The 22,438-nt window shown below is 38.0% G+C and overlaps 1 protein-coding gene across 6 annotated transcripts in view; it reads right to left on the reverse strand.

Annotated features, from left to right (window-relative positions):
• nlgn2b (neuroligin 2b) overlaps nucleotides 1-22,438 on the reverse strand; it is a 184,869-nt gene that overhangs the window by 23,697 nt on the left and 138,734 nt on the right. For all 6 annotated transcript variants that reach the window (XM_079599436.1, XM_079599437.1, XM_079599438.1 and 3 more), the window contains one exon: nucleotides 8,849-8,902. In XM_079599436.1, the coding sequence (XP_079455562.1) occupies nucleotides 8,849-8,902 (54 nt within the window). The remainder of the gene's footprint in view (nucleotides 1-8,848; nucleotides 8,903-22,438) is intronic.

A 22,438-nucleotide genomic window follows, 5' to 3' on the forward strand; every position in this document is an offset into this window, starting at 1 on the left:
AGAGCTTTCAAAAGAACATTTAGAGCTTTCAAATAAATTCAGCATTTATTTGAAATAAAAATCTTTATAAACATGTTTACCGTGACCTTTCGTCAATATAATCCATTTGAATGGTAGTGTATATAACATCACATATATACCATATATTAATGCATTCATTTCAATTAAAACATACGATTGGAAAATATTTTTTGCAGTATTTTAAAACTTTAAGCAGAAATGATCTTTGGCAAAAGAATAAGGTGTATTTTAGGCTTTTTTTTAAATGTGCAGTTGCCTTCTTTAGACAGGAGATATGTTAGGAATTGAACACTAGCGTTCTGTTTACTGCATACTACACAGTGTGCAATGTGTTTCCATCCAATAATGAGTCAAGAAGAAGATGGTAAAAACAGGGGTTGATATTGCTTCCAGTTCACTTGTCACTCTTAAAATAGAAGGTCAAGTTGAGCACACACTGCATTACAGTACACAGTACAATATGTTCTGCTGTATACTGCAAACAATGGCAACTTTAGTAGGTCATCCGAGTATACAAATGCAAACACTGTATATTGCAGAAATAGTATATTAGTGCACGATTCCGAACATATCCTCAATCGTCTCCTCACACTCTGGGATCTTTTGGCACGGTCTGCCTCGGATTGGCTCATCATTTCTGCACTCTGCTGGCACAGTCTGTCTGTTTCTCTTCCAAAACTCTGTTGCTCTGATGCATCTCTGTATCAGTTAGTACAGTCTGTGTGCGTTCCCTCTCTCTCCTCTGTACATTTGGAATACAAAAAGCTCTGATGGGTCAGACCGGCTCCGACAGAGCTTTGACTCTCTCAACAGTTCACCGTCTCAAGTCTAGGTGCTGCATTGGTACCTTTCACGTTCATGTGCTTCATGGGTACCTTCTCTTTCCTTAGACCCTTCTAAACTCCCCCATCTCAAGTGTCCAGATTGGTTTATTCTGTCTCTTTTAGATTCACATCTATATGTGCTGCTTATTGGTACAGGTTGTTCCCCATTGCTTTTCTCTTGCAGTGTGTTTGAGCTGCACATGCTCATGCATATATACATGTGTTCTCGGAGATGCTTGTGTGTGTGTGTGTGTGTATGAACGTTTGTGAGTGCGATGGAGTGTGTGAGGGCAGTCAGAGATGTCCAGTTAGCCAGTGCTTCTGTGGTGTGCAAGCGCTGTAGATAATTCATATGAAAACCAGACCATGCAGAAACATAAATAACTACCACGACATCTGTTTACCCCGAGAGAGAGAAGGAGGGGGGTCTGAGAGAAAGAAAGAGTGTGGGTGAGAGTGATGGGAGAAATCATAAAAGCGAGAGTGAGACAGATTAAGAGAGAGAGGGAGAGACGGCTGGAGTGGCAGTGAGAGAGAGAGAGAGAGAGAGAGAGAGAGAGAGAGAGAGAGAGAGAGAGAGAGAGAGAGAGAGAGAGAGAGAGGGAGGAAGAGATCGAGATGTGAAAAGGAAATGGCACACAAAAGAGAATAAAATAAAAGTTACACAGACCAAGGTCCTTTCACGGACACACAAAATCACACACACACAGGCAGCTGTGATGCTGAGTCGCTATGGAAACTGCCTCATCTCTCTCTCTCTCTGTCTAATAGAAGCTCACCAGCACTGACTCACTCATGCCTGTTGCCACGGAAACAAATTCTACGCACGTATTTGCACGCCCGCCTGCATCACCACCTGAATCTCGGGTTACAAACGCATTACAGCGACTGCACACTCTCACACACACACTTTTTCTTCTTAATCTTTGCACACACACAAACACCTCTGCTTGTAGACAAACACACCTCTTTATAAACACACACACTTATGATACATTGAGCACATCTGTTTGTTCAGCACACACACACCTTTGTGCGATCATGCATGAACATGCTCGTGCACAAGTATGGGCACTTGTATAAACACATTGCTTGGGTCTCTTGAATACAGAGACCACTGATTTTCCAAACAAGTTAAATTATCCCAGAGTATCTCTTTTAGACGCACAGATACACACAAGACTAATATTAGACTGTTAAGATTTTTTTCTGGTGTGGATATGTGTTGTTTCACACCCTCAGTGCAAGAGTTACTTGGTAAAGTCTATGTTTTATTGGTGCCATTGAAGCAATGACACCAATGAGTCGGCCAATCAGATAGGACCGTGTGGATCAGGTGTGCTGTTATGGCTGAGTGCTGTGAACAGCCAATCAGCTGATGGGAAATCTTTATCAGGATGGAACTGCTTTTTTGTGTTACTATGAGGCGACTAGGGTGCCTAGGTTTTTTTGTATTTTTTTTTTTTAAGAAATTAATATTTTTATTCAGCAAGGATGCATCAAATGGATCAAAAGATTTCTATTTCAAATAAATGCTGTTCTATTCACCCATAAACATTCTTAACATCCAAAACCAATTGTTTTTCCACAAAACATTTTAAACAGCACAATTGTTTTTTCACATGGATAATAATAAATATTTCTTAAGAAATTAAATCTGCATATTAGAATGAATTCTGAATGATCATGTGACACTGAAGACTGGAGTAATGATGCGGAAAATTCAGCTTTGCATGACAGGAATAAAATATATTTAAAATATATTCAAATAGAAAAGAGTTACAGTTTTACTGTATTTTTGATCGAATAAATGCAGCCTTGGTAAGAATAAAATATTTATCTATTTAAAAAAATCTTACCAACCCCAAACCTTTGAACGGAAGTGCATTTCAGAAGAAATCTTAAAGATGTCTCAAACTGAACTCAGATCTTCCAAGATGCAAAAGCAAAATCAATTGATTTCAAAATGAACCCGCCTAAATTCAATGTTTAATCAGGAAAAATGGCAATGCAATTTGACAGTTTTTTTTTTAAGTTCTCAGAACTCAGTTGCGCTAGATGTCAAAGTGCTGCCCACAAGGCTATCGGCTCCGCCGCATATATGCAATTTGCAAATATTAAAGAGTTCACTCATGCTCACGCAAATTTAAGCGTGTGTCTGTTCCTCACACAATCTATATAAATTCAGAAGACTTGGAATATAGTCTAGAAGACGAGTCATGTGTGGACTGCTTTTATGAAGCCTTGAAGCTTTAACAGACTTATATGAAGCAGCTTGGACATTCAGCTAAACATCTGCTTTTGTTCCAAGGAAGAAAGAAAACAATTTCGGAACTACATGAGGGTCAGTAAATAATGACTGAATATTTTTTTAGCGAACTATCTCTTAAATGGGCGTTTAATAATGAAATAAGTGTGGAATCAGATGCTGTAAAAAGAGATTTCTCCAAGCCGTTTTTTTTTTTTTTTTTTTTTGCTGCAGTATTGAGATATTTTTTGTGTGCGATGCATCACAGAGAAGCACATAGAATCCACAAACATCTTATCTGGGACAACCCTGCTTACGAATCCATGAGTATAATCTTTGTGTGTGTGTGTGTGCGTGTAAGAGCGACGGAAGAATGGGGAGACACAGGAAGAGAGAGAGACCGTATGCAATGCATTAGCCTCAATATGGGATGGAAAGAGTCCGAAATAGAGAGAGAGAGAGAGAGAGAGAGAGAGAGAGAGAGAGAGAGCCCAAGCACAACGCCCAGATCCTTTCAACAGAGGCCTTAGTATCCTATTCGCTTCAAAACATCCTCAAAATACAAGAACGCTATTCTGTCTCTCCTCCTCCAAGCCTGCATCTCTCTCTTCCTCTCCTATGCCGCACCTCCCCCTCCCTTTCTCTCTGATCTCCTGCTTTTCCTTCTTCTCTCCCCCTCTCCTCAACTCTTTGCCTTCATCTTTGCCTCTCTGCTCTCGTTATGGGACTTCACTCTCTATCTTTTGTTCTTTTCCGTCTGGGCTTTTCTCGACGTTATTTACAGGAAAGTAAAGCGCGAGAAGGTGGGAACGGGAACGGGATCAGGGACACGACGGATTCGAACCCGGGTCCCCGTGAGCCAACGGCTCTCGTGTGTCGTGAGCAAGCGCGCTACCTTTTGCACCACGACCATCCCTCTCCCTTCTTGTTCCTGTCTCCCGCCCACACATCCTCTCTCACTTTCAAAGCTCCATGAATCTTATTTCATCATATACTCGTCTTTATCACGACAGTTTTTTTTAGCGATCTCTCCCCCTCCATGCTCTCAAATTGGGGATCTGAGTGTTCCCCCTCTCCTCCTCTTTTTCATCTCTCCTCTCTGTCGTTCTCCTCTTTTCCTCCGTCTCTGCTGTGCGTTTCCTCTCCTCTTCTCTCCCGTGTTCAGAGACGCAAAATTGGATTAGCTGGCAGTGTCTCTATTTAAACCTCTGCAATTAGAGACGCCCAAAATCCGAGAACTCAACGCAATGAGTGCGAACCCTGCACATGCAGAGACATGTATGCGGTAAAGAATGATAGTCATTTTAAATAGAATACTATAAAACCCTTTTAATAGTTTCATTTTTAATGAAACAACACTGTTTAAATTACGTTTTCTGAAAGTAGTAAGTACTAATTACCTATCCGGTAAAAGCTTTATATATATATATATATATATATATATATATATATATATATATATATATAAAAAATAACGTGTTAAAATGCCTATGGAATGCAGTTAGAATGACTTAGTCTCATATTTATATCATGTGATATTGCTTGACTATATTATTATATTATTGTTGGTATATTATTGTTCAGTAGTGTGAGTGCATTCTTGAAAATAAATGTTTAAAACGAAGGACATGCTTATTGATTTCAGGCGTAATCAAATTGACTTAAAGAGAACAACTACTAAAGAGCAGGAGGTGGAAGTTGTGGAATCATATAAGTATCTGGGATGTGTGATTGATAACAAGTTGAATTTTAATTTCAATGTAGAGACGATTTTTAAAAAAGGGCACGCAACGTCTGTTCTGTCTACGGAGACTGTCCAAGTTTAACGTTGATAGGTTTTTGATGACTTTGTTTTACAAATCTTAAGTCCGTTTAACATTCACTATGTTATGCTGGTATGGCAGTCTTAGTGTGAAGGCAAAGACTGCTTTGGTGAATTATCTTGTGTAGCGTTTTGTTACTTTTAATGTATTGTAAATTGTCTTTTTTTTGTATGCTGGTCTTGCTGCAAAACCAATTGTCCTTCGGGGACATAAACAAATAAAGAAAGAAAGAACAAGCGCAATATCACATAAGTGCTGTTTTTATCCCAAATTGCACAAGTGCAAATGTGATACTGATTTTATACAACAGTTCATTAAAGTTAATATTGTGTTATTTTAGACAATATTGTCTGTTCTTGCTCAATTTTGCAAACGAAAATAGTATCTATAAGCCACAGCAGAACTGTTGTGCGTCTCCGAGCAACACAGTGCAGTAGCAACGCAAGCAGTGATTCTGAATGAATCCATGTTTTGAACAAATCAATTGGGTAAACCGACGATTCAATGGCCCATTCATAAAAAGAGCCATAATAAAGCTCTAAACTAAATTCCTGAATGAATCAGCTCTTTGAACTAATCAATCGGGTGAACCAACGATTCAATGGCACATTTATAAAGAGAGTAATTCACTTCATTCCTGAATGAATCAGCTGTTTGAACGAATCGAATGAATGAATGACTCAATGATTTGCGCATTAAAGGGGTCATCGGATGCAAATTGCACTTTTTTGAAAGGTGTTTGCATATAAATGTGTCTTTGCAGTGTGTGGACTAGAGCTTAGATGCTCTGCCCGAGCCCAATCCCGAACTTGAACCGACCCGGTCCCCTTGATCAAGCACGTCACGTGTCATGCGCAGTGTCTCCTCCACTCACACGCATCACACCGGGACTACTGTGCTGTATTGTGTAGCTCAAGTGCAACATGGAGCTTCAACATGAAAAGAAAAACCGGAGAATTAACTTTGAGCAAGTTTGGAGGAAAGTCGGAGGTATGGAACCATTTAAACAAGTCGTGGGCAGTGACAACATATGTGTTGGCTTTGTCGAGTGCATTAAAGGGATAGTTCACTTAAAAATGAAAATTCTATCATATACTCACCCTCAAGTTGTTTCAAACTGTATGGATTTCTTTCTTCTGCTGAACACAAAGGAAGATATTTTGAAGAATGTCAGTGACCAAATAGTTAACTGGTCCCATTGACTTCCATAGTAGAATTTTTTTTTTTACTATGGCAGTCAATGATATTCTTCAAAATATCTTACTTTGTGTTCAGCAGAAGAAAGAAATCCATACGGGTTTGAAACAAATTGAGGGTAAATATATGATGACAGAATTTTCATTTTTCTCGGGCCGGGCTCGGGTAGGGTCGGGCTTGAATTTTTTGGGCCCGATCTAAGCTCTAGTGTGGACACAACCACCATACAATGAAAAAAATCCATTCACTCTTTTTTTTTTTAATCCTCAAAAAGTCTAAACACTCAATAATCAGGAGTTTGGGATTTTCTAAGCACTATGATGTCGCTCATGCTCCGCCCACTATCACCGACGGACTGTCCCGTATTAGCATATTTCTGCCATTAGCTATTCGACAGAGGGGTGGGGTGAACAGTTGCTCATTATCATTTAAAGAGACATGCACCGAAACAGGTCACTGTGAACAAAGCTGTTTTTGAGGAGGTAAAATGGTTTTACACAACCATTGATGAATTTTAATCAAAGTACATTACAAACTTTACATGAACACCCTAAAGATTTATACCAACTTGTGGAAAATGGGCATACAACTGCCAGTAGGTGGCGGTAAATGTCTTAAACGGGTCATTGCCCTTTAAGACATTTACCGCCACCTACTGGCAGTTTTAGTTTCTTAATTAGAGTACCATTTCATTCATATTTCCATATTAATAAAAAACATTGAAGGTATAGTTCATCCAAAAAAGATAATTCTGTCATCATTTACTCACCTTCATGGCCTCATGGTTGCTGATGCTTATAAGTTCATGTGTAATACATTCTATGTTAAATCAAATAAAATTTATAATAACATTTCTTTCTAAAGCTATACTTTTTGTAATCTCTATTTAACGCTTTTCTCATCTAACAATAATGAATATAAATAAATATAATATATTTATTTTGGGGCGTAATTTTCTCAGTTAAAAAAATTGTAATTGCTTGAGAGCCCTTAAAAATTAATATATATATATTTTAAATTTTTATATATATGTATATATTTCACTGAAAATGAAAATGACTAATTACTCACCTGTTACTGTTGATCAAATTTGACTTTCTTCAGTGGAACACAAAAGAAGGAATTTGTGTGCACTGAACTTTAGAACAGTTTATCTTGGTTTCTGCATCAATTGATTCATTGGAAACTAAGAGTCAAAAGTCTTATGATATGCTTATGAAATGGACGTTGTTACTTCTATGAGCTCTCTTATACTCTCTTAAGAGAAGTATGTCAGAACTTGGGCAAATGTCAAGATTTTCAGTGAATCTACTTAAAATTTGGGTCTGTTTCTCACACAAAGTAACAAACATTTCAGAAGACTCGGAATATAGTGCATGGGTCGTATGGACTACTTTATTGGTGATTTTGCGTAGCTTGAAGTCCCGATTCGTTGAAATTGAATTTGAAAGAAAAAAAGATCAATACATCTTTCAAAGTCCTTGTTTTTTGTTTTGTTCCTCAGATGAAAGAATGTCATATACATGTCTGGACCATCATGACAGTGAGTAAATGATTTTTGGATGAACTATCCCTTTAAGAAGACAATACATGTACTTTAACAGTAAAGTAAAGACATTATTTAATTATAAAATATTAATGTTTTCCCCACTTGTATTTTCTTTATCTGTACATATTCTACATGTTATGTTGTTTAGTTATTTTAATAATACTGTCTACATGTTGGTTTCATGTTAAAGCCCATTTTTATTAACCCATTGCCATCATGTGACCCTCTACTTTTATTACTTGCATTATAAATGAGAATATATTTTATAATACAAAGCAGATTTAAGCACTTCCTATAGGTAAATTAAATCGGTAAAAGATATACAGCATGTCATAAACTGCAAAATATACAGGCACCAAATGTTGTCACTGAATTTCTACAGTGAATTTCTGACAAGCTGCCAGCTTTTTTCCCCAACACAACAGAAACACACATTTTGTGGAATCTGTGATAGAGTTTTACATGGAATGATCGACATGCACACACACATTTGCAAAGACACCCACACACCCAAAAAAGACACAGTATATGCTGTAAAGACATATACATATACACAATGTATATTTGTCTGCAACTTCCTTATCAAAATTTAAGCAATAAAATTAGTGCAATTATTTTGACATTTTTATTCATATAATCTGGGATATAAGATTAATATTAAGTCAGAACACTCAGCATTTAGACTCAATTTTACTCAATAAATCCAGCCTCTTGTCTTTTACAGACTACTGCATTAGCTACTCTACTGCATTCTCAGCTGGATGCATGTCGGCCAATGAAATTGCACTAAATCACAGGGGGCTGATGGGATTTGTAGTTTATTGATTTCTAGCTAATCCTTTGCCATTCATCAAAAAGGACACAAGACGTATAATGAAATCTTAATAACCGTCGACGGGACATTATTTTTCCTAAAATAAAAGCCTGTTATGATGAAATGATGTAAGAATCATTTGGTTCGAGAAGAGATTAAAAACATATGCAGCACAAATAACCACATCAGCAGTGTATGAATTAGTGCATGTATGCTTGAGCATATCTATGTGTGTGTCTGTGACTTGAGCTAAAACAAATGCGAAAACATACAAGACGAAATAATCAAGAGAAATTATGGCACATATTACAACCCCCCCAAAAAAGAGTCTGAAAAACAAGACAAAAAGGGAAAAACATGCAAGAAAAATACCTTCGTCCCTCGGCCTGTTCATCGAAGACTCATCATGTTTTTTTGTGAGTGGACCTGGGGTTAAGACAAAAAGGGGGGGAAAGAGAAAAGACAAAATTCAAAAAGATTTTACTGCGCTTAAACAAAAAGAGCAAAAAATTCCAAAACAGCAAAACAAGAAAAATGACAAACTAGCAAGAGATCATGTGTCCCAATTTAAAAGAAGAATCAAAAACAGCAGCCAAAGCAAAAGAACAAAACAGACAACAAACTCATAGAAAGAGAAAGAGAGAGAAACTGATGGTGGTGTGACACTTTCTAACATCTCTACAAGTAGTTGCGATGTTTTTGTCTTTTTTTCTTCCTCAGTTTTCCCTTCCACATTCACTCATTCGCTGCATGCCAGGTTTTCAATGACAAATGTCCAGCCATCTTTCTTTGTGCCCAAAGAGAGAAAGTGATGAGACATGTGGAAACACTGTAGCAAAGCTGCGTTTAGTGCAATGGCCCTCAGGAGTCCTCCGTCTTAATGTCCTATGGGACTGTAACTCCCCCTCACAGGATAAGACTGCTGATCTCTCTTTTTCTGTCTTACAAACAAACAAACCAACCAACCTGCTGTGTAATTTTCTTAAGAAAGCATCCGCCAAGGACATTCATTTATAGCAATAAATTTACTTTTTATCTATTCAAATTTCCAAACAATATTAGCATCTGGTACAAAGTGAAATTTGAAGTCAAAATCATATTTACTGTTGTGCATTTTTTCTTTACACAGCAGAGTAACTGGTAAAACTAGTGAATGTATACATTTGATTTTGACTTTGTGCGACAAAATAAAATGTAAAAAATTACAACAAACTTGACATTGTCTCTTCTCTATATATATAAATCACAAACACTAATAAAAATGAAAAATGTTCTTCTCATTTTCAGTCTTAGTCACCCCAATGAAACAAATCCTTTCATGAGTGCATTCTCACTGGCTTCTTCAGGACCGGATCTGGTGCAGCGAGACACATTAGCATCTGTCGCTAACTCAGGTTAAATGCTAAATGTTTGTGTGGCGACAGACATTAATGAGTATTATCAGCATGACCCCCTACCCCCTCCCTCAGTACTGGCGGTGGGCCTGTAAGAGACGAGATAGAAATCGTCTCCATTTATTTACCGTTTATCTGCTACACAGGCTCTCCACACCAGTAGACCACACATACACACACACACACACAAACCCCATTTGTCATTGTTGTGCACATAATCCTCACCCAGATTGTCCAACAAACATATATACAGCACGACTGTATTCTCATAAAACACTCCCTTCAAATGCTCACCACCTGATTTTTCTTAAAGCACACAGATATTAACAAATCCATTTAAAGGGAAAGTGTCATGTTTTCAAAGAAAGTAACACCTTTCTCTTATCACAAGTGCAGAGACAACTAAAAGTAAGCCATTATTAGTTTGAAGTCCCATCAAAGTCTGATTACAGCTCCTTCCATACTATGTATGCAAAAAGCATTTAAAAATGCCCTAATACACAGTATTCATAAAACCAAAGGCAAAAAATTCCTGGATGGCGCATTCTTTGCGCTGAAATTCTGAAGCGCGAGGCCACAGGAGAGACATTACATTTGTAAATAGTGAGGAACAGTGATGCAGCTAATGAAGCAGATCACATTACAATGCGACACGACAGTCTACTTTTCATACTATTATTCACTTCACGCTATTATTCATACTGTACGCACACATAGTTCACAGAATCAAATACACAGAATACTCCAGTCACAGAATCAAAACAGACAAATCACGCCAGAGAAATCTTTTTTGCTCCAAATCAAGTTTGTAATTTTTGGTTTTGATTTACCTCGTAGCTGGTTGGTTTGGTTAATGGTTTATTAACTCTTATTAACAAAACTGTGCCTCTAGTGGCACCAAACCGAAATGACATTCTATCTTGCTCCCAACGCAATTGACTTTGTACACCGATGCATGTATCATTCCTATTTTTCACCCGACGCACAGCGGACTTTTCCCTCCACAGACGCACATTGGTAAATTAGGGAAGGAACTTGAAGTCAGTGGCGCGTTATTCAGATGCTATTTTAAGGGCGCATGCTTAATGGCCATAATGTAGCGTGTGCACAACGCGCATGCACTATGCTTCTCTCACTTACACAGATGCAGCAGTTCTTATTTTTGCAAACCATACATAATTACAAGGACAAATATTACCACACGAGGGAAATCATTGTGGTGTCCATGAAGATGTGAAAAAATAGGCATAAATCTAGCTTACACATTTACCCAAATTATTCAGGCTAATTGTAGTAATGACGAATCAAACCTGTTTGACCAATATAGTGGCAAGACACATAGGTATAAGGACATTTGACAAAGTGGGTTGTCCGTCAAGAACCAGGAAACACAATTCTGAAGACGGCGAAATCACCTTTACCATCATGTAAGTTGCGTGCGCCTGGCAAACCCGCCGTTATAATAGCAATCCGCCATGGAACAAGCGCGCCTACTATTAAAGGGAATGTGAGATGACGCACTGATTGGTTTATTGCACGTTACGCCCAAACCACACCTATGAGTAATGTAGCTACTTCAGACCAACCCTTTTTAGATTTGCTTCGGGCGCAAGAGTCATTTATCCCGCCGGTATATAATAACAACAGTGGCCGGGATCCGCCTACGAAGTTACTTGCGTTTCGCATTTAATACTTGCGTTTCAAATCGTTAAAATAGGCGATATACTTCAAGCAAAATCGAAAAACGAACTAATGTAACGACATTTAGAAACGGCTTTGCTAAACACCTTCGTACTACCATTGGTCTGTGGCGATTAAGTAATAGGTAGATGTGCGCGGAGGCTCCGCCTTCTTTTAAGTGAAAATCTTTTTTGGTCAGACATCTATGAGTGAAAACATGAACACACTGGAGATCTGCTTTACAGTAGAAAATGAAGTTATACTTCTTATGAAATGAGATACTGTTTTTCATGCTTAATACTGTAAAGCTGTTTGATTTTAAGCTATTATATAAAGTGATATATAAAATAACGTGACGTGACTTTACTGGAGTGCCGTAGGGCTCGTGCAAACATATCCACGATGCTATGATCGGATGCTTTTCTTATGCTTTATTAAAATGCTTGCTATTTTCTCAATTTTGTTTATTTTGTTATTGAGATTAAAGCGCGCAGCACATATTTACATATTTATCTAAACGCCTCTCTCAGCAGTGTGGACGGCGTCAGGATGTTCGCTAACAGTATTTCGCTACTCACGTATTTCGTACTTTTACCTTTAAACGAAGTACGAAAAGAACTTGGTCATGCGTATATTGGGGCCTTTAAGCATGCGCGCTAAATTAATGACACATATGCTTAGTCCTCATGCTGTCGAGTGTGTGCGTCGCCTTGCATGTTCATCGGAGCTGAATCTCCAGCTGAATTGCACTTAAGCTTCGAGACTCGATCAATGCTGACGTGATTTTCAGTTCAATTCTCCATCTCAGGTCAGTTCTTCCAGTAAAGGCTGGAGAGCAGGAGACAGGTTGATGGGAGTATGGAGCGAGAGTGTGTGTGTGATTAAGTCTCAGCAACGTCAGCACTTTATCGACGCTTAAAGCATTTGGAGATCAAGCTTTCACTATTTTACTGGTTACTGCTTCCGTCTATATGGTCTACAGCCTCCATTAGGGCTCAGGCTTTTCCCAGAAACCTAATCCTTCTGGCCTTTGAAGACGATGCAGCTTTAAAACGAAGGCCCAGAATTCACCTCTAAGTGCAAGAGAAGACATGGGATATGCTATTGGCGTGGAAGAAAAATGGAAAGCATGATAATGAAGACTTAAAATGAAGGAAAGATCATTTACGTGGGATGAGTCCTGGGTGGTACGTGGGCTGGTGAGCGCCTGGTGCGGTGACAGTCGGAAAGGGAAAACTAGGCTCCGTGAACGTGGCGTTACTCCCAGTCTGAGACATGGCAGCGGGTTTCGAGTGTGCATGTTGAGCCACCGAACAGTTTGTGCAGTAAACACTTTCTTTCTGAGAAAGTTTGTATGTGAGCGAGTGTGTATTTGGGACTTTTTGACAGTAGTGTGTGACAGGAAACCCGGCAGTACGCCATCCCAGTGTAACCAGCAGGTTTGTCCTCCCTGACAGGCTTGCCGTGTAGAGATGTCTTCAGTATATTTTCTGTCTCTCTTTTTGCTTTTTTATCTCTCTGTCTCCCTCTCACTGTCTGCAAGGGGAGCAGACTTAGAAAAAATAATACATGAAAGCAATCTGCCTTGAAGGGCTGATGTCATGTGCTCAATATATATCTCCCCTCCATTAAAGACTCTAGATGAGCCATTAAACAATAGCTACAGCAGTTTCTTTCATTCTGTTTTGTATTAACTCTAACGCTGAGTCCTAACCAGACATGACATGTCCAGTTTTCACCAACTGTATATTGTCTGTCCACTCTGAAAGCAAAAATTCTGCACAATCTCGGCCAATCAGAGAATATTTGATGTTTAAAATGCAGCTATATGGAGTGAATTTTGACCAATGAGATTTTGATGTGGGCAGGGCTAACCAGCACAACACTACAAAATTAGAAACCACACGGCAAATTAAATGTCTTGTTTTATTTTCTTGACAGGTGCTGGGTGATTGAGTTGACCAATGAAATCATTGTGGATGGGGTTTGTACTTAACTGGTTTGGGGAAAATAAATCAAGCCATACTAATCACAGCCAATCAGAACAAAATTGATGTTTAATATGTGGAGTGGAAATTTGAAGGACACGTCTGTGGTTAACACAAACTCAAGACATTTTACGCTTTATTCTGCATCACATTATAAACTCAATTCACTATTCAAACTCAAATTTTCCAACTTGTAGATTTTAAAGATTGAAAGAGCTGTTGGAAGCTTAGCGAAGGTGACATTAAAGTCATGCGAATGAGGTGTAGTTCGTTTATAGCCTAACTTTAGCTTTTTACTTCTGGCTATTGTATTTTCAAAATTCAGTTGTGTAGATTTGTGAAGATTATCTTGATGTGATGATCAAATGTGTAAGAATCATACACTTTTGTTGGTTACAGAGATTATTTGCTGCAATAATCCAAAAGTTTTAAGCATCAGTGCAATGCTCTATTGATGTCCTTTTAAAAGTAGCCATGTATTCTGACAAATGTTTTCAGAAGTACTTCCAGACAATATTCAGAAGATGTTTTAGCAGTGTTTTGAAGGATCTTAAAGGCATGGAATGGACATGCATGTTTCTCTGTCGGCTGGCTTTCATGTCATAGGCGGTTGTATAAACGGTTAAGAGTAGTCTTACAACTTAGTCATCGCATTTTTAATATAAAAAGATAGATTGGTCTAATTTGATACTAGAAAGTAAGACTGATTGCTCCTTGACTCAACGCTAGTTGGTCATACTAGTACTTAAGACACAGTCTTAACATAAAGGCTATGTTTATGCAACCGGCCCCATGAATGACTTAAAGCCCAGGGCTAGGTGATTGGCTCAAAAACAATTATGTGCACAACTGTGCATTCATGAGCAGCGATGACTCATGTCAAATCACAAACACACATGTTTTGTGCACACATGCACATATTTTTGAAGTCTCTTATACACACCAAGGCTGCATTTATTTGATAAAAAATATAGTAGACATTAATATGGTGAAATATTATCACAATTAAACAAAAACAGTTTTATATTTTAATATATTTCAAAATGTAATTTATTCCTGTGATGGCACTTTCATTACTCCAGTCTTTAGTGTCACATGATCCTGATATGGTGCTGAAGTAACATTTCTTATTGGAAACTATGCAAAAAAAATAATTCAGGATTCTTTATTAAAGTTCAAAAGAACAGAATTTATTTGAAATTATATTTACATTTATGATTATAAATGTTTTTACTGACACTTGCTAACAAATAGCTTTCTCCAGGTATTATGATACAGACCATGGACATAAACAAGACCATGTGAGCATGGACAATAATATTAGCCATTATATAATAGCCCACTTTTCAACATCAAATCAAATTCTAATGGATACAATCATCCCCTACCTTACATCGACATTCAAGCTAAATATTCTGTTTCACTCAAAAATGTCACATTACGGAAGCTAAATGGGTTGCGAAAACCATTTCATGTTGTTTTTAAAAGTCACCCAGTAAGGAGGTGTGCGCAGCCTCAAGTGACATGATGTAATGGCCAGTTTTTCAGTGAAATTTCGGGAGACGGACGAATCACCGTTGTAATCGTCTCCAAGAGCTCTGTGAAAATGAGGTCACCGGGCACGCGTGTGCGTACGAGTGTGTGGAGCTGTGTTTCTTTGCTCTTGGCGCCTTTGGGCAAGTGAGAAGACGACCGTCCATGTCTCCATGACATAAACCTTCAGTTACTGCTAGCAATCTCCCAGCTGCTCCCACTCAAACAAGTGTCATCCTTCTCTTCCTCTCTCTCTTTCTCTCTCCTGTCGCGCTCTATCTATCTCTTGTTCGCTCTTTCGCTCGCTGGTGTGCTGTCTGCGTCTGCTGCATCATGCTGTGCACTGAAATATAGCTTTTAATAAAGCGTATGGATGGTAATCGTTCGTCGAACCGGTAATAAAAATGGAGGATTCTGGGTGTTTGGTGGAGGCAGAACTGTGGCTGAGGCTAACACAGTCAGCTAGATGAGAATACAGCTGCCTTCCCACACAGACCACAGCTGGAGTTAAAAGACGTGTGCGCGTTTATGAAGAGCTGTTGGCTCTAATAGACCTTTCACAGTAAAAGAGGGTCTGCCATGTTGTTAGTGGTGCGTGCTACGGCAAACATCACTACTACTTTTGCTCAGGCCTATAGGGCTGAATTCAAAACAAACCCCTGAACTTGGGTATGATGTTAGGTATGAATTATGCTGCAGACATAAGTGATACCTCATATCGTATGGTTTAGTGAGATGCTATAACAATATTAAGTTATCAGACATTTTTGCCCGGCACAAAATGAAACCGGTTGAAGGAGAGAACCAAGCCATATCCAGAGGCAAGAATATCATAGGGGTGAAATCTGACAAGAACATATCCAGGTCATAATAATGAAAGTGGGAGGAAGTTGAAGGTTGTTCATTGATACCAAGTTTAGGCATGAAACTCTAGATGGCACAGGCTGATATAGGTCCTTAACTCAATTTGGCAGAGATCACATCGTCATCTAGCGCAGCTGATTGGTTGCTGTTGCATCAGCGGCCAATGAGCAACATTCAAATACCGTTAGTGTTGCTGTTAGCAGTCTGCAGCACGCTTTCAGAAACCCTTCCCCTTCCCCAGCTCCACCTGTAATATATCTGCTACGGGGTTATTTCATGTATGTTACATGTAGGGGTGTGCGATATTACGATTTTTGATCGTGGACGATTAAAATGTCTCCACGATCTGCTTTTGAAGAAATATCGTAGGATCGTCCATTTTATCAGTTTGCATTTCTGGCGCCTCCGTCTCAACATACTGTACAGCGCGACGTATATCCACATGAAATGCAAAGGAACGGGACACTGTAGTTCATAAAAATGAATTATTTGCATGTGCTTTAAAGCCTTGCCGGTTAAACATGTCATTCGCTGATGATGCGCTGTTCTAACGAGCGCTTTTCTGAGCGCAATAGACCCGACACGCACATGCACTAAACGCCTGTCTAACAGCGCCCGTTACTGAACTAAGTTATCTTATTGCGCTAATACTGTCAAATACACACAAGGTTTACATAAACAAAGTTGGTTATGTCTAAAGTGAAAGAACAATAGAAAAAATATGCTTGTCAAATGCGTGTAGACTCGTTGCGCGCAGATCTTGAAGTGACAGTAGCCCTAATAGTAAACATGCAGCCGCTTGTCCTTAAAGGGACAGTTACCCAAAAATAAAAAGTCAGTCATTATTTACTCACTCTCTAATGTTGTTCCAAACCTGTATTCATTTATTTCTTGTGCTGAACACAAAAGAAGATATTTTGAGGAGTGTGGCTAACCGGGCGGTTGCTGGTCCCCATTGATTACCATAGTAGGAAAAAACTATTATGGAAGTCACTGTGGTACATCAACTGGTTACCCACATTCCTCCAAATAACTTTTATTTTCAACAGAAGAGGGAGACTTATTCGGGTTTAAAGCGGCTTGAGAGAATTTAAATTTTTGGGAGAACTATCCCTGTTAATAAAACAACAAAATACAAAGAGCATCTCACTCACTCTTGACTGAGAACTTTAATAGCAGCTTTAATAAGAATCAATGTAAAATTAATACAGTGAAGTCGATGTTGTGTTTTATTTTCATATTTGTTCATTTAATTACTTTCTTCAATGCTGTTAAATAAACCTACAGCTGAAAAAATAAAACACTGTTTATTTAATTTGTATATTAAGTTGTGTATGTGTATCTTTGTTCTTAATTTTTAATAACAAAGACAATGACAAATATTTTTTATCTTCGCCACTTTGGCCTAAATGTCTGCCATTCTTTTTTATTTTATATGTTGTTACCTAAGGCTTTGTTTTTAAAATAGGGACATTAGTTTGGCTGTGATGCTCAGTCAATTGCAAAATAGTAAAACCAACATGAAAAGGAATCGTGATAAAATCGTGAATCGTGATTTTCCTGGAAAAAATCGTGATATGATATTTTTGCCATATCGCCCACCCCTAGTTACATGTACAGCAGTAGCATTTCTTACATGCTCACATCTCGGCAGCAGCAGCAGCAGCATCGTAACAGATATATTCCGCCAAGACCATACTTTAACATATCCATTACAAAGCTAATCTCTATGAGAGATGTCATGACAGAACTATAGTATTTTGCATTAAATGTCAAGACTATAAGCAATACGATTATTTTTTCTTCCAAAAATCAATTGAAATTGAAATCAAATGAGTGAGCCACGGAATAATTTATTCAACTTATTTGTTCAAAGCAGCAGATACATTCAGTGACGAAACGGCGCAACGTATTGCTCGGAAACGCACAACAGTTCTGCTATGGATTTGTTTGATACTATTTTCATTGCCGAAACAGAGCAAAAACATGTGTTTAAAATTGTGCTTAAAATGTAAATCACTTAAAAATACTTGTTTATTAAACATTTGTATAAAATCAATATCATGTTAGCAATGGTGCTCATATTCGTGAAAACAGCTCCCTTGCTCTTGTGATGCTGCTTAATTAAATATTATAATATAAAAACATGATCTCATACAAGTACATACATCATTTTTACATAATGGCCCATTCATTTGTAACTCGAAACGTAAACAAATAAATCAGACAACGCACAGGCAATTTGGTGATATCCGCGTAGTTGTGGTCTTGAAATAAAATCCTGAGTCCTTTTAGTCTGAGACCGAGACAAGATTGAGTACAAATGCGGTCGATACAGAGACCTTCAAATGAGACCGGCCTTGAGTATTACCAGACAAAATAAATGTATAAATTTTGTATTATATATAGTTTTGTTGTTTTAATTACAAATCATTGTGATATAGCAATTTGTATTGTATTTGTATTATATTATTGTATTAAAAAAAATACTGTATCAAAATAAAATAAAAATCACCCTTGAATATAATGAGAAATACAAAAACCTAAGTAAAACATCTGTTACATTCTTATAATGACAATTTTCGGCAGAGATATTACTAATTGTCATGAACAGAATGCTGCAATGGTAAAAAAAATAAAGAAATAAAAAAATCGAATGGTCCTAAATTTATTTTGTTTACTTTTAAAAATAAAAAACAACACCTCAGAAACAAGCCACAAAAGTGGAAACAAATTTTGATACACATTTGTGCTGTTACCAGATTCAAGCAAGTCCTTTTGGCCCTGTTTACACCTGGTATTAAGATCTGTTTTGGTCGATCGGATCATAAACAGATGATGATAAATACAGATGTAAACAGGGTCTAAAGCGATTTGAGCTTGTCCACTTTCGACCACTTCCGGAGGTAGATGAAAATGCATACCGGGATGCTTTCATATTGTATATGCTCATGTGGTTGAATGCTTTCGAACAGCCACAAAAGACAGTCTGCTCTCCGCCTACTGACATAATGCGTAAACATTATGGGAAGCACTCAAGCCAGATGGGATTTAAAGGGGTCCTATTATACTTTTTCAACTTTAGTTAGTGAATAATGTTGCTGTTTGAGCATAAAAATAATCTGCAAGGTTACAAAGCTCCACTCCAAAGAGAGACATTTTATTTAACAGAATCCACTTTTCAGGAACTACAATGAACAGTTTGTTTGGACTACAATATTTTTTTCCGGGCTTTATGAAGTCATAATGTTCCTCATTTAAATAATCTCCGCCCATGGAATAAGCAAAAATGCGGACGAGGCCTGGATGAGCTGCTGCTATAACAAAGACACGCTGTTTTTTCCACAACTCGTTTGACCTTCCTGTTAAAATTTATTTTAAACACTGTTCCCGATCATTATAATACCGATATGTATCTGTGCGCTGCACATTTTACGAAGAACAGTTTCCAGAACCACGATGCAGGCTACACACATAAGCTTCTCCTGTAATGGAGCAGTTTCCGCTTTGTCGGGACAATCTGTTGTTGAACCACAACATGTAAGTATGTCTTATTATTTGTAGTTGCGTTTTCTATTAACAGTTCTAATTGTAAGTTTTATGTTGTTGCTACACTGGTCTGTTAGCCAACATTAGTGTTGATATACTGTAGTGTTTACTAAAGCTTTTGTAAACTCTCGCTTTTGTAAGGCTTAGGAAAATTAGCCATGTTTTTGTGATCGATTACTGTTTGTATAACCATAGTTTTCCTACAAATATCATGATTAAATGGGGGATAACATTGTATCTATAATGTATAAGAAAAACATACCACTCTGAAATGTCCTGTGAAATCCGTGCATGAAATCTGTTCTGGATGATCCTCTTGTTAGTGTTTTGAAATTGGAGCCATCCTTAATATTTACAGTAAAGAAGAACGCAGTAATGGAGGGGCGGGACATTTCCCGAACACACGCTAAAGCGCTGCCAATCACAACACACTGGGCCAGCTAACCAACCAACTAACCCACAGCACATTTCATATTTCGGGGCTTCATCGAAAACGATGAGTTCGGGACATACTGGGAAGAGAGGAGCTGTAATAATGTAAAATATGTGAAAAATAATGTGTTTTTTGAACAATCAAGCATGAAAGCATATTCTAGTACACCCCAAAAACAAAATAAAGACTTCGTAAGAGGGCATAATAGGACCCCTTTAAACTTTGTCGGCTGAAGACCCAAGTTTGGTTTGAAGATGAAAAAATGTAACAAGCACAATGTTCTCTCACCACTGATTTCTAACACACACTCAGAGTCACAGCGTGGTCTCGTGGCAGAAACGAAAACCGCTGCTCTCCGTATGTTTATCCATCGTTTCAAGGCGCGTTTGTGTGTAAATTGCGCAAGCTTATTTTGTCCATTAGATTGAAAGATCTGAAAAAATCTACCCGCCAATAGACCCTCCCCTTGAAGAAATCAGGACAGAAGTGGTAGAAAGTGGTCAGGGCCTTGTGAATCAGGCGGTGAAATAACACAAACAGAGCATAAGTGCTGCATAAGAAATAAGTGCCGGTATCAGTGGCCACAATTAATTCTTACTGAATTGCCCCTAGTTGTTTAGAGTGATTCGATAGGGAAAACAACAAGACAAATTTTCTTATGCAGCTGAACTGTACTGTACTTAGGGGGAAAAGAAAAATATGGGAGAGAAAGAGAGAGGGAGACAGTATAATGGGAGATTTGCCCGCAGGAGATTGTCATGATCCACAGCATTGGTTACAACCCTTGTCCCAGTAAGAAATGACTGTTTACACTATGTGTGTGTGCATGTCACCCTAAATGATATGATTGCGGCAAAGTGGCTTTAGGCACATATGTATGCCTGTGAATGGATTTACATGGGTGTTTGTGCTGTGATGCAGATGTTTATATCAGGTATTCCAGCTGTCGTGCACTGTGGGGAGGTGGACAGTGTCACAGCTCTTAAACCACCACACACAACACGGTTGCGGCCAAACAAATCAATATAACTGATATCTGATCTGCCCTGGGCTTGGGTTCAAAAGATTCCACTGACTAGACAAATACAAACACATCTGATCCTGTCACATTGTATGAATACACACACATACACACACTCAGAAGCTGCATGAATGCAGTGTTCTAGATTCAGATGTGTTTTTGGCTGTGTTCTGCTTTTCTGAACAGCTGGAATGGTTGTGAAACTGTTTGTTGGTGAACAGCATGAGTTCAGAGTTCATTGCAAACGTGAAGCAGGCCGATCCACAGCTATCATAACATGCAAATTCAAACATTCACATTTAACACAAAAGATTTTTGCTGTTTTTAATGGAGCTCTCAGTTACACATTAATTTGGTTTCAGATGTTTCTCCTAATATTCCTTTGGAGGAATAGGCTAGTCCCTGTAAGGCAAAGACAGTTCACTTGGCGGCCATCTTGATAACAGCCCAAGGCAGCTATTTTCTAGCAGTTGTACAATATAGAAAGATCGAAATCTCCAAAAAAAGAAAAAAAGTTGTCAAGATTATATGTTTCAATAATCAACAATAAAATCTGACTACAACGCCTATTTATCTTAAATCAGGCTAAAAAACTGTATTTGTCAGCTAATGGATTCTAGAGTAAACTGACCAAAAAGCGATTAGGCCTATCTCATTTATATAAAAGGCAGGACTTAAATTCTTACAACCACCATAATGAAAGTTAAGACTTTCATTAGTTTCTGAACAAGAACAAATCTTATACTTAATAATGTTACTAGGAGAAATAAAAATAGAAGCAAATGAGGCAATTGTACAGTAATGGCATAAAACTAAAATTGATGTGAATGGAATATGTTAATTTTTCAGCTTCATGTCTTTACTGTACAACAGCTTGATTTTGGAATAATTAAATGAGATAGTATTAGTTAGCATTAAAATAGACATGGAACGGAAGTTGCGTTAGTCCTTTCTTCCCTATTGTGACATATATCTGAGTAAAATGGCTTCTCGAAACAAGAAAAAAAAAAAGTAGGGCGATACTTGATTTTGTCCATGGGGAATTGATTGGACGGTTGTGGTTTGCTATTGCTGTGATGTCATGTGAGTGACAGGTTGTCCCGCCCTCATGCCAGTAAACACGTCAGCAGAGAAGAGAAGAGATGTCGCTGCAAGAGGGAGGGGGAAGTTATGTGATTAAAGATTATGAAGGAACATGAATAAAAAATAAAATAATGATGTGCACGGAAAAATGGTAATAAATACTGCAATATTAATATTCCAAATTGCACTAAGAACTGTCAATTTTGATTTCATGCCGACTTTAAAATGTTTTAATAGTCAAATTACTATTTGACTTACAATAATTTTTTTATTGAAGACTTTGGTGCAGGGTCCAAAAAAATTGTCACGAGTGGGTGAATTAAGAAAAAATTTCTTAAAAATTAAGAAAATAAATATTATATATAAATGTGGCGAGTAGGACGAGGCTGAGGACTGTCGGAGAATAGCGCGAGGCCG

Source organism: Phoxinus phoxinus (assembly GCF_949152265.1).
Source record: "Phoxinus phoxinus genome assembly, chromosome: 23".
Taxonomy (NCBI): Eukaryota; Metazoa; Chordata; class Actinopteri; order Cypriniformes; family Leuciscidae; genus Phoxinus; species Phoxinus phoxinus.